Source organism: Colletotrichum navitas, assembly GCF_030913465.1.
Source record: "Colletotrichum navitas strain CBS 125086 chromosome Unknown LY79scaffold_31, whole genome shotgun sequence".
NCBI lineage: Eukaryota > Fungi > Ascomycota > Sordariomycetes > Glomerellales > Glomerellaceae > Colletotrichum > Colletotrichum navitas.
The window spans coordinates 221,970-240,160 of record NW_026850577.1 but is presented as its reverse complement, the minus strand read 5'-3'; the positions used below and the strand labels follow the sequence as shown (position 1 = coordinate 240,160).

The 18,191-nt window shown below is 35.5% G+C and overlaps 2 protein-coding genes across 2 annotated transcripts; one reads left to right on the top strand and one right to left on the bottom strand.

Annotated features, from left to right (window-relative positions):
- Nucleotides 1-1,039: 1,039 nt before the first annotated feature.
- Nucleotides 1,040-2,811, top strand: LY79DRAFT_515758 (FAD binding domain-containing protein; the record flags this gene model as incomplete). Its single annotated transcript, XM_060554749.1, has 2 exons — nt 1,040-1,323; nt 1,377-2,811. 2 exons carry the CDS (start codon nt 1,040-1,042, stop codon nt 2,809-2,811), a joined length of 1,719 nt encoding a protein of 572 aa, XP_060413953.1.
- Nucleotides 2,812-3,916: 1,105 nt separating this feature from the next.
- On the bottom strand, nt 3,917-5,130 carry LY79DRAFT_703741 (zinc-binding dehydrogenase; the record flags this gene model as incomplete). The annotated part of the gene is made up of 2 exons (XM_060564974.1): nt 4,114-5,130; nt 3,917-4,049 (listed from the first exon to the last, which is right to left on the bottom strand). Coding segments are annotated over exons 1-2 (1,059 nt in total), but the record flags the coding sequence as incomplete, so codon positions are not given.
- Between the last annotated feature and the right edge of the window lie 13,061 nt (nt 5,131-18,191).

Genomic DNA, 18,191 nt, shown 5'->3' with positions numbered 1-18,191 from the left:
GTCTATGCGACCAACGGCTGGAAGATACATTGCTTTTTCTTAGAACTCTAACGAAAAAGGATTAAAGTCTCTCGAAAGCCCGTCGCCTAGTCTTGTAAAATGCACATGTAACTCTCCGACGACGAAGGTAGCAGTTTTTGCAGGCCATCGAACCTTTGAGCACAAGCGATACCGTCAGGGATACTGCTGGGGATCCCTAGATCACTTGATCTGCGCCGCCCTCGAAGTCCCGCTGAACAAGACTGTGGAAGTATGCCCACCCAAACTTGGCTATGGCAAGACAAACAAGGAGGAGGGGCTTCTCACGATCCGTGTCCTCGTTGCCTTGTGGGAGGAGCACGGAGATGATAGGTCCGCTGGCCGGATGCTACAAAGTAGAAGCGAGGTGTGAGCGGAGACATCGGGACTACATAGTATGTGGAGTACGGACGCGGTGCTGACCAGTGACCGCCATCAAGTCGTCGAAGAGGGCTGGCAGCCGTAAATCCCTGGTCTTCGCTTGATATAATCTTGTTCCTCTCTCCTCACCCCACAGCCTCAACAACCCAAGCCGCGCTTGGCAGGGAATTGATGAAGCGTTCACCCATCATCCGGTTAGCACCAGAACTGAGCCAGGACCGGGTCGCTCATTAGGAGGCTCATTAACAGCGGCCCCTCTGAGCGGGTTTCGATGTGTGTTCACTTGGTAGTAAACACGCTAGACTTCCACGGCCCGGACGGGGGAAGTGCAAAGCCACCTTCAACAGTGCCCAAATCTCGGCGCCAATCCCAAGTCGGAAGACCTCATCCCACAAGATGGGCCTTCGTGCTGTGGTCCCGTCTGCGTGGTTCCCCAGTCATGCAGGATACTAAAAGTGCTGCTCATGGCTGCCCAGCTGAGATGTTCCGTCCGGTAGAACAAGCCAGAAGGATTTCGCTCTTTTCTCTTTCCCCCTTCATCTTCCCCGCGAGCTGAGTCGTCAGCCGAGTGTCGATCTTTGTTCCACCGCACGCCATCTTTCCTCACCATCTCTCTTCTCTGCCCGCGCCAAGCAGTCAAATGAAGAGCTTTGTCCTTCAAGCGGTTTTTGCCGGCGCGGCGCTCGCTGCTCGGGGCCGCCACTCGGTCCGAGGCGCTAGCGTGGTCGAGCGTGCCGCCGCCGATTGCAAATGCTTCCCGGGTGACAGCTGCTGGCCTGCCACGGCGCAGTGGAATGCCCTCAACACCACCGTTGGCGGCAACTTGATTGCTACCGTTCCTTTGGGCTCACCCTGCCACGACCCGACCTACGATGCGGCCGCTTGTGCTTCGCTGCAGAGCGAATGGCAGTATTCGGAGATTCAGTACGTTGATTTGCTCGGGGTTTCTTGGCAGACCGCTGCTGACCTCTATGTAGCATGAACTCCTCCAGCTCCATCATGGCCCCCTTCTTTGCAAACCAGAGCTGTGACCCCTTCCAGCCGGAGTCCCGTGCCTGTCTGTTGGGCAACTACGTCGTCTACGCCGTGGACGCCAAGACTTCCCAGCATGTCCAGGCCACCATCGCATTCGCTCAGAAACACAACATCCGTTTCATCGTCCGCAGCACCGGCCACGACTACCTTGGTCGCTCTACCGGTGCCGGCGCTCTCTCCGTCTGGACGCACCACATGAACAGCGCCGCAGTCGCTGACTGGAACACTGCCGCGTACAAGGGCAAGGCCATCAAGGTCGGCGCCGGTGTCCAGGGCTTCCAGGTCATGGAGGTCGCGCACAATGCCGGTCTCGCGGTTGTCACCGGCGAGTGCCCGACCGTCGGACTCGCTGGAGGCTATACCCAGGGCGGTGGTCACAGTGCCCTCTCCACCAGCTTCGGTCTTAGTGCTGACAACGTTCTGGAGTGGGAGGTCGTCACTGCTAATGGCACCCTCCTCACCGCTTCCAAGACCGAGAACCCTGATCTGTTTTGGGCGCTGTCCGGCGGTGGCCCGGGCAACTGGGGTGTTGTCACCTCCATGACCGTCAAGGCTCACCCTGATGCCAAGTTCGGTGGTGCCACTCTGGTGATGATGGCCGCTGACAACGATAAGGAGGCCTTCTTCAATGCCATTGATGCCTTCCATGAGGAGATTACCGGCATGGTTGACGCTGGTACCATGGTCGTCTACTACTTCAGTTCCAGCTTCTTTCAGATCGCTCCTATAAATGCCTACAACAAGACCGCCGAAGAGGTCGAGACCATTCTTGCCCCCTTCGTCGCCCGTTTGGATGGTCTTGGCATGACTTACACCGTTAAATACTCTGAGTTTGAGAGCTACTACAACCACTACGACAAGTACTTTGGCCCGCTGCCTATCGGCAACATCCAAGTCGGCATTGCCCAATACGGTGGCCGTCTTATCCCCCGCGACAATATCACCAACATCGGATCTTTCTCCCGCAGCGCCGCCGAGAAGGGAGTCACCTTTATCGGTGTCGGAACCGACGTCAGCAAGTTCGGCAACAAGGAGACCAACTCCGTTCTCCCTGCCTGGCGCAACACCATCGTCCATGCCACTCTGACCACCGTCTGGAACTTCACCGCCCCGTGGGATGAAATGCTCGCCAACCAGGATCTCATGACGAACGTCGTCATGAAGGAGATCGAGGCGCTCACCCCCACCAGTGGCGCTTACATGAACGAGGCCGACTTCCAGCAGCCCAACTTCCAGCGCGCCTTCTTCGGCAACAACTACAAGGCCTTGTTGTGCCTTAAGAAGAAGTGGGACCCTGAGGGTTTCTTCTACGTTCGCAACGCCGTTGGCAGTGAGTCGTGGAGTGTCGCCAACAACGGAAGGATGTGCCGCGTTTGAGCCGGCCAAGATAGAATACCAAGAACTACACTAGAATAATATCAGTAATCACAAGTTGACCCTAACCTTCTCCAGTCTCGTGTGTAATCGAACCTAATTATCTTTCTTGATCGCGCTATTTGAAACCGGACCCGTGACGAATTTGTCCGCTCCCTGGACAGCGTAGGTATATTTGCAGGTGACAACAGCAGCTAATGTTTCAAAAACAGACATCGTTGCTACACGATCATAGCTGATCCTAGTCCCTTGACATGCCCGAATGCCTGCCTCCACATCTGTTGGTGCGTTAAGCCATTACATTCACCATTACCCCCCCGAGCCACGAGTCATACTTGCCCGACTAACCAGTCGATTCGAAGTTCAAGTTCACACGGCGGGAGGTACCATAAATAAACCCAGTCGGGAGATTGAATTTGGCAAACCAATCGTTGTATACCGCGAGGGGTTTGCTCGGCTCGTACTGCTGGTGTCTGATCTGGTACGGATATCTGAAACGTATTTCGAATGATTCCGTTTGCCGAGATAAAAGAAAGCCACAGGCTCGAGTTATCTAGTTCAAGAGCTGAGGAATTGGCAGCTGAGGATCCGTCATTGACAAGTTCGGAAGACTTCTTTGTTGGATGATGGAGTCAGAGAACCGTATGAAGGTACATCAACTACTGAATCCCCTGTCTACGTCGGAATTCAATGAACTCATGCGTAATACTCTAAAGCGATTTTCACAGAAACGGGGCCCAGAACACGCCCAGGCTTGGCTCGGTACATTGAAACAAGGCTTCTATAATGGCATTGATCATCAGTGGCTCAAATACAATACTGGGTCGTGCCACTTCGGTTAGAAGGTGACCCTGCCTGATACTCGATGATTTCGAATCGCAGTCTAATCAATCAACCTAATGTTTCTACTGTCCCGGAGACGTTGATTCCATGAATTGGGTACAATCGCGGCTCAGTACTCGTTATCCTCCTGCGCTATAAATCATGATGACCGGTGCGAGGCCGGTCAGGAAGAAGGTATTGCGTCCAAGACTAGAATTCTAAAGAGAATCGCCCTCAGCCACCCTCCATACAAGCCTTTGACCACTCACAGCCTTATTTCTCAATAGCACAATAGCATCCTGCGCTCGCTCCAACAGTGATCCACCCTCCACTATTCTATGGGGGTTTGGTCGCACCACTTTCTGTTCCAGCAATGCCGGAATAATTTCGCTTTGCATTTTATCTTTGAACAATTCGTTCTGTGATGATATACGCGTTGTCAGAGAGGGGCTTTACTTCTGGCGACCCAGATATCCAACGTACCTTGAGATAGAAATGTGTCCTCACACCCTTGACGATAACACCATCCTTCCACTGTCCCTCAGCCGGCTCTGTCATCTGATAAACTGGAGCTTGGATCTCAGTTGGGTCCTTGATAACCACGGGTAGCATTACGGCGACCTTGGTGCCTCGCTCAGCGAGTTGAGTGATGGGTTTGAGTGACCCAGATAAGTGGCCTATGCAGTCGATTATGTATGGCACGCCCTTTGGACCAAGATGCTTCTGGATCCTTTCCACCACGTCCTCGTTACGGTAGTCAAAACAAACAGTGGCGCCAAGTGATCGAAGGTACTCGTGGTGTTTCCCTCTTGCGACCACTAACAAGTTCTTGTAGCCCCAGTGCTTCAAGACTTCGATCGAGTACATTCCGACACTCGCGGCCCCGCCCCACAGCAAAATCGGCGCATCGGCCTCCGGAGGCGTCCATCCATTCGGGATTGGCCAGGGCAACGGGAGACCGAGATCAACGGCCGCGGCCTGGAAGACTGTGACGAGATTGTCAGGGACCGTCACCGCTTCCTGCATCGTCAGGCCCTTGGGTAGCCTTCCGAGCAGAAATGTCGGAACAGTGATGATGGTTTGCGCGGCCTTTTCTTTGCCGTCCTTGTCGTTGCGAAACGAGTACCCCAATACTTTGTCCCCGATCTTGACATCAACGTGATGCGGGTCGGGACCGACCAGGAGCACGGTACCGGCAAAGGTGTCGCCCAGGATCCGTGGAAACATGTCGATGAGAAGCCCGCCATCCGCCTGGTGCAGATGGTACGGTGTCGAGGAAGTCCATTCGACCCTGACAATGACCTCGCCGACGTCGGGTGGGTATGTTGGGGCGTCGACGAGAATGAGAGGCTGTCTGGGAGCCCTGACAGCGACTGCTCGGTGAGTTGCGGGAATCTCGAATTCCATCATGGATTGGGTGCACGTTGCTTGAGGAAGACTTCTTCAAGGCTCAGGTAGGATGGGAGGATGGCGTGCGACTTCCAGATAATGATAATGATGATGATGATGATATTGTTTAACGCCTTCTAAGTCTATCTAGGTAGCACAAGGCGCCTGCGCAACCTGTCTTCTACTACTAGCCTAAGATCCCTCTGCCAAGGGGTCTTAGGTAAAACAACGTCCCCCTTTTACAGTGTAAATCCCTTATTAACAGCCTATAAATTAGTGTTTTTTTCCCTAGGATACACTTAGAGTTATAGATACTAGGTAATTACTATATAAGGGGGAGTAGAGTAGTAGCAAGGGAGGGGGCAAGGGTTCTAGGGGAGGGGGGTAGGTATATAGCAAAGGGTAAGTATACTCTTTGTCTAGTAGAGTTAGGGGGAGTAGTAGGTAGTAGTATAGCCTAGAGTAAAAAGAGATATAGTGTATATAGGGGACCTTAGCTAGCTAATAGTTAAAGGTAACCTATAATAGTACTAGATAAACTAAAAAGGGGCCTTTTTAGCTAGACTAGCTTATACTAGGCTAACTATAGTAGAGATTCCCTTATACTTTTAAGTTTTCCTTATAAAAGGTTAACTACTAGCTTATAACTTACTTATTAGTTAGTTACTACTAGGGGCTTAGTGTATATATTATTCTTATAGTATAGTTATAATAAACTTAGCCTAGTTTTTCTTAAGCTAGGTGTAGAGGGTAAGCTATAGGGGCTAAGGGTATATATAGTAGTAGTAAAGAGGGTATTCTAGGCTCTTTAAGGCTTTATACTAGTATAGTCTTTTAGTGTCTATATAGGTAAATTAGGTATAATAGGCTATAAAGTCTTTATAACTAGTGTAGGCTATAAGGAGGTAGTAGAGTTATTTATAGGGGAGGTAAAGCTCTAGGGTAAGTTAAAGTGTAGCACTAAGAGTATAAAGTCCTAGTAGTTAGTACTATTATAGGTATTCTATATCCTACTATATAGAGAAAGTAAATATAATATTAAGGTAGACTTATCTTTTTATATAGCTAATAGAGGGTAGTCTAGTGTATAGGTCTAGGGGTTTAATAGTTAAGCTTCTTTTAGTAAGTAAGTTAACTATATTATTACTTAGGATATTTATATATCCTAGTAACTAGTGTATATTAATAGGCAAAGGTAAAAGGTTAGCTTATTATTTAAAGCTTAAGAAGGTAGCTTATAATAAGTTTATAAGGGCACTATCTAGGCATTAGATAATAGTGTAGTTATTAAGGTAAATAAAGATCCTTATAGTGCCTAGGAGACTTTTTATAACTTAGATTATAGCTTAGAGGCTAGTATTAGCGCCTTTAGCTTCTATATTAAAGACTTCTATATTAAAGAGCTAGTAGTAGCTAGTATAAACTAAGTGTCCTAAGTTACCTTAGTATACTATATACCTATAACTAGTATTAAGTATAAAGGTCTATAAGCTATTAGTATATACTAAGAGGTAAGTTAAAGGGAGTATATTTATTTATATAAGGTATACCTTAGTAGCTTCTTTTTTACTAATCTTAACCTATATTATATTATTAAATATCTATAGGTATAAGGTAAAGCGTTAGAAGAGTAAGAGTATAGTAGTAGTGTTAGCTAGAATAATAAGTCTAAGAGTAATACCCTGTTTAGCCTAGTCCTCCTTAGCTATAGTTTATTATATAAGTAGGTAGCCTATATTAAGGGTTCTTAGTCTTAAGAAGTATTATAGTTAGTATATATCTAGGAGAAGTCTTACTAGGGGGGTACTAGATTCTTAGTATAAGGCTATAAGTAAGGTAGTACACTAGACTAGTAGGTAACCCCTAATACCTATATTAATAGTAAGTTATATCTTATATAGTTAGTCTTTAAGCCTAGTCTAAATATAAAGGAAATAGCTATCTTTCTTCTTTATAGTAGCCTATATAGGCCTTAGGTACTAGAGTTTAGTAGCATAGAGCGCTTTAAAAATAATAATAGTATATAGCGCTTTTTATATAGTAGCTAAGGGGGCACCTCTAATAACCTTATTTAGGCTATAGAGGTGCCTTACTATTAAGTGTACCTTAGTAGTGTACACTTTAATATATACTTTAAACATAAGGAAGTAGTCTAGCTAGACCTTAAGCTAATATATAGTAGGTTTAAGGGTAATAAGTCTAGGGCTATAGTAGATTAGTAGGGGTAGGTAATTTTTATTTTATCTATAGCTAAAGTATATAACTTTAGTCTTTAATAGGTTAAATATAATACTTATAGCCTAGCTATAGTATATAGTTCTATTAAGTATACTTTATACTATAGTAGTAGTATATTAAAGAGTCTTACTAATATAGAGGATACTATAGTTATCTATATATCTAAAGCGTATAAAGGTTAAGCCTATAGCGTAGATAGGTGTAGTGTAAAGCAGGTATAGTATTAGTAATATTAGGGAACCCTAGGGTAGCCTATATCTTAAGGGGGCTATAGGGGTCTATATCCCCTTATAGTAAATAAAGGCTTAGTAAAGGCTAGTAAAGTGTTATACCTAGTAAACTATATTAAGGGGCTACCCTTGTTCCCTTAGTCTAAGGTTAAGTATATTAGGGAAAGTAGTATTAAATGCTCCTTAGATATTATAGGTAATAAAGGTAGTAACTTCCTTATAAGCAAAGGCTACTTTAATATTATATATAAGTATACTAATAATATTAACTATAGAGCGCTTTAGGAAGGCACTAGCTACTTATAGGTAAAGGATTTCTTATTAAATATATATCTATACTATCCTTTAAGTAATAAAGTGCTTAAGTCCTTTACTAAGGGTAAAGAGTAAGAAGATAAGGCATTATCCTTTAGTAGTACTAGTATCTTAGTTTAGTTTTAGTATTATTACTATTTTAGTATAATAGAATATTAATAGGTAATAGCCTATATTAATGTATTACTAGTAAAGGTAGTATATATATAGTCTAAGGTAAGGCTAAGTAGCTTTAAGTATAGTAATAGTAATACTATTTACTCTTAGTAAAGTATTACTTACTCTAAGGAGGGTAGCATAGACTTCTCCCTAGTTTATTATACTAGACTATAGGGGGACTAATTAAAGGACTATAGTAGTATTAAATCTAAGGTTATTAGTAAGGATATCTTTTTCTAGAAGTCTAGTCCTAAGGAAGAGTGCCTTCTTAGTTAGGTATATAATTAAGGCGCCCTCTAGGCCTTATAAAGGTAATAAAGTAAACTAGGTAGTAGGCTTATCTTAGCCTATAATATAGTATAGGTCCTTGTTTATTTTTATATTATATATCTATATTTACTATATAGTAGATTTTACTTTATAAACTATAGTAAAAAAGAGTTATTATATATTCTCTATATCCTTAGATATAAGGTTATATTTCTATAGCTAGTAATAGGCTTTCTTTACCTATTAGTATTCTTAGGTCTACTAGGAGGTGCCTTTACTACCTAGTTAGTGCCTTATACTAGTAGTAGTAAAGGCACTCTATAGTACTACTATAATAGCTATAGCTATATAATCTAGGTTATCTAGGTTCCTAGTATAAGTTAAGATAGTCTATATATAGCTTTTAATAGCGTTAGTAAAGTCTAGTAGCTACTTAAGTAATAAGTAAAGCAAGGCCCTAGGGTAGGCCCCTTATAGAGTATATATATATAGAAGTAAAGTAATAATAGAGAAGTAATCTAAGCTAGTATAGTATTAGTAGGTAACTTATATAAAGGCTAGGGGAATATTAGAGACTACTAGGTTAAAAGTATTACTAGCCTAGTGTATAGGTTTACCTAGGTTATTAAGGATAACAAGGTCTTTATCTAAAAACTAGTTAGTAAGTCTTACTACACTATAGTTAAGCTTAACCCCTAGTTACTATAGGCAGTATATAGTGTTAAAGTCTTTAGTAATTAGTACTCTAGAGGGCAACATCTAGTCCTTAAGTGCTTAGAGTATAAAAGTAAATATAATATCCCTATATATATTAAGGATATATATACTATAGATAGTAATACTAAGGAGGTCTTAGTTTAAGGTAATAGTAATACCCTATAATTTAGGGGTTAAAAGGTCCTTTTTAATATATATTAGGACATAAGGGTAAGTCTTTATATCTACCTAGGACTATATTAGGGAGAGCAAGGTATAGTTAAGGTATAATTTTATAATATTATAAACCTTATTAAGTAAGCACTATAGCTCCTAGATAAGGATAATCTCTATAAAAGTAGCTATAGTAAAGGTAAAGGTAGTATTATATACTAGCCTTACCTTCCTAGTGTTAGTTTAGAAGATATAAAGAAGTAGGCTTTCTTTTATTAGTAGTACCTAAGAGAGTTCTTTCTCTTAGCTACTTCCTTAGGAGTAGTCTTAGTAGTTAAGGCAGAGATTAAGGTGCTAAAGGCTAAGGTTAAGGTAGTGCCCCCTTTAGATAGTTAGTATTTAATTATTATAGTAATATCTTCTTTATCCTAAAGTCTACCTATAAGCTTAGCGCTTAGTATAGCTAGTATATTTAGTGTAGCCTATAGAAGTTAAAGTAAAGTAAAGGGGGCTACTATAGAAGCTAGGTTAATTATAGTTAGCAGAGGGTTATTAGAGGGGGCTAATAGGTTAAAGTTAAAAGCCTTAGAGAGTTCTTAGCCTTATTTTCTAATAAAGAGCTTCTTTGCCTTTATAAGGTCTCTATAGGAGCTATTCCTAAGCTAGGGGTAGGCTAGGCAGGATTTTAAGTCTAATCTATAGGGGCTAAGGTAGTTAGCGTATTAGGCTAAGGTAGCATAGGTGTAGCCCTTGTTACTATAGGGGTAAAGTCTACTGTATTAGAGATAGATAGGCTATCTATAGTATAGTTAGTTCTTATACTATTCTTAGTAGTCTTAGTATTATCTAGGTAGTTTTTTTTTAAGCTTAGAGGTAAAAGTACTACTAAAAAGGCAAAAGGAGGGGTTCTCTAGTGTATTATTAAAGGTAATAACCTATAACTAGAGGTTAAAGTCCTTAGTAATAAAGGTAAAGTAGGCCTAGATAGCTAGGGCGCTAGCTTAGAGTTCTATTTCTATAGTAATAAAGGACTTAGTAGGAATATTAGTATTATTAAATCTAGACCTAATATTATATAAGATATTATAAACAAAATAAGAATACTAACTAAAGGATCCCTTAATATAAGTTATATTAAAGAGTTAAAATAGCTTAGTGCTATAAGTAAGTATAGTTAATTATATTCCTAGGGAGTATAAGGTAACTATAAAGCTACTATTAACCCTAGTTATTACTATAAGGTCCTTAACTAAGATCTTATAAGTTTTTATAAGTTAGTTATAGATAAATAAAGGATTAGTTATTTATAAAGGGTGCTTAAAAGAAAGTTAAATAAAGATATAAGGATCCTCTAGGTGTAGGCTTTTAGTCTTCTCTTATATAGTTAGTAGGCGTTCTAGAGTAACCTAATAAGTTATCTCCTCTTAGTATCTATTATTATTAGCTACTATAGTAGCTATATATAATTTAGGGTAGTCCTAGGTGTTATAGTTAGTAATCTAACAGTAGGGTTTCTACTAGGAATAAGCTAAGGTTAATACTTAGTTAATAGTAGTGTAGGCTTACTAGTCTATTAATTACTTAGTAATTAGTTAGGTAGTTAATAGTTATAAAGGTAGCTTATATAGCTCTTGTTAATTAAATACTAAGGTTAGATACTAAAAGGTATTTAAATAAATTATGTTACAAGAAGTTAATTACTAAAGAGCTATAGGAGTCTGTCCTTAAGTACGTCTAAGTCTATCCTATATATAAGTTTATTCCTTCTGTTAGCGTATAGGGCTATATATCTAAACTATAGCACCTATATATTTTCTATATAGCGCCTATATACTAAGTATATAGCTTTTATATTTCTAATGTATAGATCTTATCTAATCTTATTATTATATAACTTATACTATAGTTCTTCTGTGTCTATAGGAGTTATCCTATCTACGCCTATCTGTTAGTTCTATATAAATGCTGTTGCTACCTGCTAGTTACTCTACTAAGTAAGGTAATATTACCTATAACTTGTTAGGTTATAACATTAGGTCTTCTTCTTAAAGGTCTTGCCCTTAAGACCTATATAAGTAGGTTATGTCTCCTAGGTTAAGGAGTTATTAATTCTACTTCCTAATTTATCTATAATGCTAACACTATATTAAGTTGCGTAGAAAAATTAGGATTAAAATTAGTACTTTATTTAGTGTATAATTATATCTTCTAATAGTTTAGTTCTTTTAATATTATACTTTATACCTAGTGCTTTTATACTAGTTATATTTATTAAATAGCTAAAGGGGCTAAAGTTTATTAAGGTTATAAAAACTTAAAGTGTCTTATAATAGAATAGTAGTAGCGTTAAGTTATAAGTAAACTTCTTTTTATCTTATTAGTTTACTACTAATAATATATAGTATAAAGGCTAAGTAATTAGGTTAAGAATAAGAGAAGAAGGAAGAAAAAGTAAGTAATACCCTCCTTAAGCTTTATTAGTGGCTTACTTAGATCTAATCTAAGGTAGCTAAGGCACTAGTTATTTATTAAGGATTTATACTATCTATAAAAGGTAAAGAATATTATATAGAGATATTTATATAGAGGATATAGGAGTTAGAGGAGGCAGATACCTAATAGTGCTTAATGCTTATAAGTGTTAAGTAGTAAGTAATCTTTAGGCTAAGGTGTTAAGAATAACGTAGACTAGTCCTTATATAGGCTTAGTAATAAGTTTACTAGTATAGGTCTATTAGTACCTAATTCTTCTAGTACTTATAAAAGTCCTAGAGTAGTTATTAAGAGTACTAGAGGTTCTTAACTAGTTCTTATAAGTTATCTTTATGTCTATAGCCTTTTTACTTTACTAGGTATTATTCTTTACTATCTTTATAGTGTTTATTAATAATATATTTAACTTTATATTCTAGTTTATTTAGTTCTATAATAATATAGTTATTAGTGTTTAATCCTTGTAGTACTAGTTTAAGTAGTATAATATAGAAGACTAGGTGTATTTTTATTATTTCTAGTAAGTTAAGTTTATAGTTAACTAGTAAACTTTTTTAAGGATTTTAAAGGGTCTAAGTTTTTTATAATCAAGTTTATTGCTTAGTTACTTAGTTTTAATGTTTTAGTAGATAAATACACACTATCTCCCTCTTCAAAGGTTAGTCCCTTAATCCTTTTCTAGTTAGTGTACTTTATTATTTATTATCTAATAAATTCTAGGTCTCTTAAGGCTAATTCTTAGAGTTCTTAAATCTTATTAAAGTTAGCTATAGCTTTTAGTGCCTATAGTCCTTATTATAGTTCTCTGTATACTATTAGTTAAAATCTATAGTTTAAGTAAATAGTAAGTTTAGAGTACTTTCTTAATAGTACTATTATAGGTAAATTAGGCTATAGGTAGTAGTAGTACCTAATTATCTTAGTTATAGTTAATATAATATTATAGATACTATTTAAGTATCTAGTTAATTCTCTCTGTTTAACTATTAGTTTATAGATAAAACAAGGTTAATAGCTTATAATTAGCTCTTAGTTAAAAATTAGGATTTCTAAAACTTAGATATAAATAACTTATCTTTGTCTAATATAATTTCTTTAGTAATCTATAGTTACTAATAATATATTTTAAAAAGGTATACACTAGATCTTCTATAGTACTTAACTCTAGGTATAGGATAAAGTAGGCGTACTTTATAAGTCTATTAATAATAACTAATATACTATTATAATAGGTTTTTATAAGTAGTTCTTTTAACTTTAGGAGTTTAATAATAAAGTCTAAAGAGATAGAGTACTATACTTCTAGTAGTACTAGTAGTAGTTATATTTACCTATATAGCTTATAAGGACTATTTTTACTTTTCTTGTATATCTTATAGTCCTTAATTACTAAAGCTACTTCTTTGTGTATAACTTGCTTATTATAGTGTTATTAAATTCTTTTAAATATCTTTATAACTCCTTAGTGTCTATATACCTTAGCACTATATATCTTATAGATCTAGTTAGCTATTATTCTGCTAGTTATACTAGTATTAATACATCTACTAATTATAATAAGTTTCTAGGCTAGTATAATGTTACTATTGTTATTATACTTAAGGATAACTTATGTTTCCTCTAGTACTAGTACTTTATAGTCTAGTCTTCTACTTAGAGTGTCTACTCTCTGTTTTCTGTTCCTTTATAGTAATAATCTTAAAGTTATATTCTAAGAGGAATTCTAACTATTATATTTATTATTTATTAAGAACTTTTAAGGTAGTAAAGTAAGAAAGGTTCTTGTAGTCTATATAAACTAACACCTAGTGCTTAGTTCCTAATAGTGTAGTCTTTATTCTTAGAATACTTTAATAATAGCTATAAGTTCTTTATTATAGATCTAGTAGTTTAATTTAGGTCTATAGAATATTTTTAAGTAGAATATATATAGGTAAAGTTTTTTTTCTTGTCTTATTATCCTAATTATCTGCCTATAGTAAAGTCTAAGGCGTTAGTCTTAACTTTAAATAGCTTATCTAGGTTAAGTATTATAAGGACTAGTTTAGATCTAATAAGCTCCTTAAGTTTCTTAAAAGATTATTAGTATTCTTTAGTCTATAAGAACTTAGTGTCTTTCTTAGTAAGTTATTACATTAGTTATAAGATGTCTCTAAAGTTCTTAATAAACTTTTAATAGAAGTTAATAAATCCTATAAAGGATTAGATATCTTTAATATTCTTAGGAGTAGGCTAGTCCTTAACTACGTCTACTTTCTTGTCCTATATTTATATTTCTCCTAAGGTAATAGTGTACCTAAGGTAGTCTACCTTTTAGGTGTAGAATTTACTTTTCTCTAGTTTTACTAGGAGTTTTACTTCCTAGAGTTTATTAAGTACCTAGTGTATATATTCTTTATATTCTTTAAGGTTCTTTAAGAAGATTAAGATATTATCTAAGTAGTAGATAATAAAGATATCTAGCTTTTCTTATAGAATATAGTTAATTATAGTTTAGAATATAGTAGGTATATTAGTAAGTCTAAATAGTATAATAAGTGTTTTAAATAGCCTTTGCCTTATATAAAATACTGTTTTCTATTTATCTCTTTTTTTATATAAATAAGGTTATATACTTCTTTTAAGTCTAGTGCTATAAACTAGTTAGCTTTATATAAAAGGTTCTATAGTTTACTAATTAGTAGTAGTAGGTAGCTATTTTTCTTAGTAATATTATTAAGTCTATAATAGTTAACGTAAGTCTTAGTTCTTTATTCTTCTTTAGTATAAACAGGATTAGGTATCCTACTAGTAATTTAGATAGTCTAATATAACCTTTTACTAGGTTCTTATTTAGCTATTTATTAAGTGCTTCTTTTTCTATAGGGTTAAGTATATAAATTAGCTTAAACTTTAGTATTTTTCCTTTAAGTAGTTAAATCTTATAGTCCTATAGTCTATACTTAGGTAAGCCTATTTCTAGTTCTTTAGTAAATAGCCTAGTGTATTATTAATATTTAAGAGGTACTATATTAAGATAGTTTTCCTTTAAATCTTCTTTGTTCTATGTTATATTTCTAATAGTTACTATAGATATAAGTTACTAGTCTTGCATAGGCTTAATCCTTTTAACGTATATATAGTATTATTGTTTCTTGTACTTACTTAGGGGTTATAGTGTATAATGCTGCCTTATAGCTAAGTCTCTTTACTAGAGTTAGCCTATTCTCTAGTCTATGTTAAGGTTATTCTTTTATAGCTATAGGATCCTAAGGATAACGCCTAGTTAGCTAATAGCTATAATATTAAAGGTTAGTTATTTATAGTAGCTTTTAATATTTATAAAGAGAACCTTAGTCTCTTTGTTAACTATCTTACTATTATATATAACTATCTCTTTTTCTATAGTTTATAGGCTATATAGTTTGTTTTTAGATTACTATATAATTTCTAGTTAATTTACTATCCTTAGTAATATTAGGTTTACTTATACTCTACTATTTACTATAGTGTAAACAATTTACCCTTTAATTTTAATATTTAATATAAAATAGTTGTTGTTACTAGACATTAGCGTTAAGTATAGGGACTTCTTGTCCTTTGTCATCTATAGTCCCTTTATAGGCAATATGTCTTGTTTTTTAACTATTCTTAGAAAAGTCTAGCCTTTTCTTTCTAGATTCTTTATGCCTTAGCTTTTCCTATAAAGTAGTATTTATATTTATTATATAGGTATTTTAACTAGTGTTAGGTCTTACTATATATATATAGTATAAGATACCTTAGGCTTAGTTTAAGGTAGATAGTTTATTATCTATACTCCTTAACCTTCTAAGTGTAGAGGTCCTTATTAAGTTAGTATCTAGTAACTAGTTTATTATAAGGCCTATAAAGGTAAAAGGTATATACTCCTTTTTTTCCTCTGTGTCTTATATATTTATTGTAAATATAGTTAGCCTAGAACACCTTGTAGTATAGTAGATGTTTTAGGTCTAAGTGTTTATAATCTCTAAACATAGGTTCTTTGTTATATAGGATAATAGGTTCTCCTTTAATATCTATATCTTAGGTCCTATAGAACAAGAGTTCTTGTTTATTTATATCCTTTAGTACTTTATAGAATACAAGGCTAAAGCTATTGTTACCTTGTGTTATAAGGTCATTAGGGGCTTATAAAGCAAGTGGTTTATCTAAATTATAGTTAGATATGCTTTTAATAGGGGATAAGGATAATAATAAGCTATACATCTATTCCCTAATTCTTTAGTTCTAGATCTTAGGGGGATTAGGATTAGTAAGATTATTATAGCTAATTTCTACTAGTTGCTTAGTAGCTCTTTGTTCTATTTTACTAGGGAGATAAACTTATCTAAGGAGAGTTTATTAGTAAGTTCTTCTTTATTAGAACTAGTTCCCTATACTTTAATAGTGTCTTAAGGGGTTAGTTCCTAAATAGTAAGTTATAGGGGTAAAAACTAGGTCTTCTTCTTTTTTCTACTACTATAACTTTAATAGATTATATACCTAGCTTAGTTATTTTATTTATAATCCCTAGGACGTCTTATTTTAGTAGCAGTTACTTCTAGTAGTTCCCTTAGGCTTAGATTTATATATATAGTTATTCCTTAATAAAGTTTAATATACCTTATATATATAGTTACTTAAGCTTCTCTTATACTATATCTTAGGCTTAGATTAGTTTTAAGATAAGTTATTAGTTATATTATTCTAAAGCTTATTCTTAGGTAACTTATTGTTTTTTAGTAACAGTAATAGTTCTAGTAGAAGTATTTTAGAATCCTTTTATTTATATAGTCTTAGTAAGTTCTAGCACTTCTTCTAGGTCTAGAGGTTATAGTTCTACTACTTTATAACTTTAAAGGGTTATATAGAGTTAGGGGTATATTCTAGTTAGTAACAAGAAGTTTCCTTAGTTCTTCTTTTTTGCTTTAATTTATTACTAAATATTCTTCTCCTGTTATTATAGGTTTTATAGTGTATAGTGTAGGTTCTATAGCACTTGTTTATTATATTTACTTAGTACTTAGCAAGTATTTTACTAGTATACTTAGTGTTTATTATAATAGTTCTATCCTTAGTTCTTCTGTTAATAGCCTCTTAGACTACTTTTGTTATTAGGTGTTATTACTTCTTAACTATAGTAATAATCTTAAGGTTTCTTTTTAGTAGAGTATTATTAAGTATACCTATTAGTAGGTGTTCCCTACTGCTACTGTTCTTTTTCCTAGGTATTCTTTAATTATATTAAGTTTAAGTATATTAAGTGTGTTTTATAGTTTCTAAAGGGTTATATCTTAGGTTACTATAAGAGCTATAATAATATTTTAGTTCTTTTCTTCTCTATTAAAGGTCTTGCTTTTTCTTTTATAGATATATTCTTTACCTTTAGTTCTTTAGGGTACTATCCTACTTATTCTTTACTGTCTTAATATATAGTATAGTTGTTATTATAGTAGGCTGTCTATATTAGTTGTTAATAAGGGACTTCCTTAGTAGCTATATTAGCTTTCTTAGTGTACTTTAGTAAGGTTTTATATTAAAGTTGTTTAGGTTGCTTATAGTCTTACGTATAGTGACTAGTCTTTTTGTAGTTAAAGCACTTAATAGTCTTAGGGTTATATAGTAGTTATTAATCTTGCTTATATACTACACTTATATCTATTAGTCTAGTATAGTGTCCCTAAGAGGTACTTATCTAGTTATTATAAGGTCTCTATTATCTATTAGATACTTTGTTTTACTAGCCTAGTAGCTTTAGCCCTTAGGTGTACTTTTTACCTATGTTTACGTTAGGTTGTCTAGTTTCTTCTCTCTCTTGTTGCTACTTATATAGTTAAGTGTTAATTTTAATAGTAAGCTTAATATATAATAGGAAATCTTTAGGGAGGTTTATAATTTTAACTAGTTTATCTTTAATATTCTCCTTAAGTCTTTAGTAAAATATAAAAATTAATAATTCTTAAGTAATATTAAGTCTAGTAGTAAGTCTTTAGAATTTAGCTATATAGTATAAAGTAGCCTTGGTCTATCTTAGGCTAAATAGTTCTTGCTTAGCTTATTACTTCTTATTAAGGTCTTAGAAGAGTAATAGCAGTGCTTTCTTAAACCTAGAGTATTTATAGAAGATCTCTTAGGTTTTTGTCTTTAAGCCTACCTAGTTGTTTATTATATAGTCTATTAGATAGGGTTTAAACTAGGCTAATGCTTTTCCCTTAAGAAATAAGGTAGCGTAGATAACTTTCTTAGGTTTATCCCTAAAGCTAACGTTATAGAACTAGTAGTACACTTAGACTTAAGTAAGGAACCCTTTTAAGTGTCCTAGGGTTTTATTAAACAGCTATAGATTATTAAGTCTAAGTTTGTCTTAGCTATTAACTAGGGTCTAGATAATGTTAGTAGCACCTTAGAGGGTTTTAATAGTCTCCTTAAGTTCTTATATCTTAGTTAAGGGTTCCTTAGGAATAGCTTTCTCTAGGCGCTCTAGTTTAGCTATATTACTATTAATAACTTTAATAAGTTATTAGTTATATCTAGTGTTTCTCTTAATTATCCCTTAAATTATAAGATACTAATCTATAGTAAGGATAGCCTTACTGT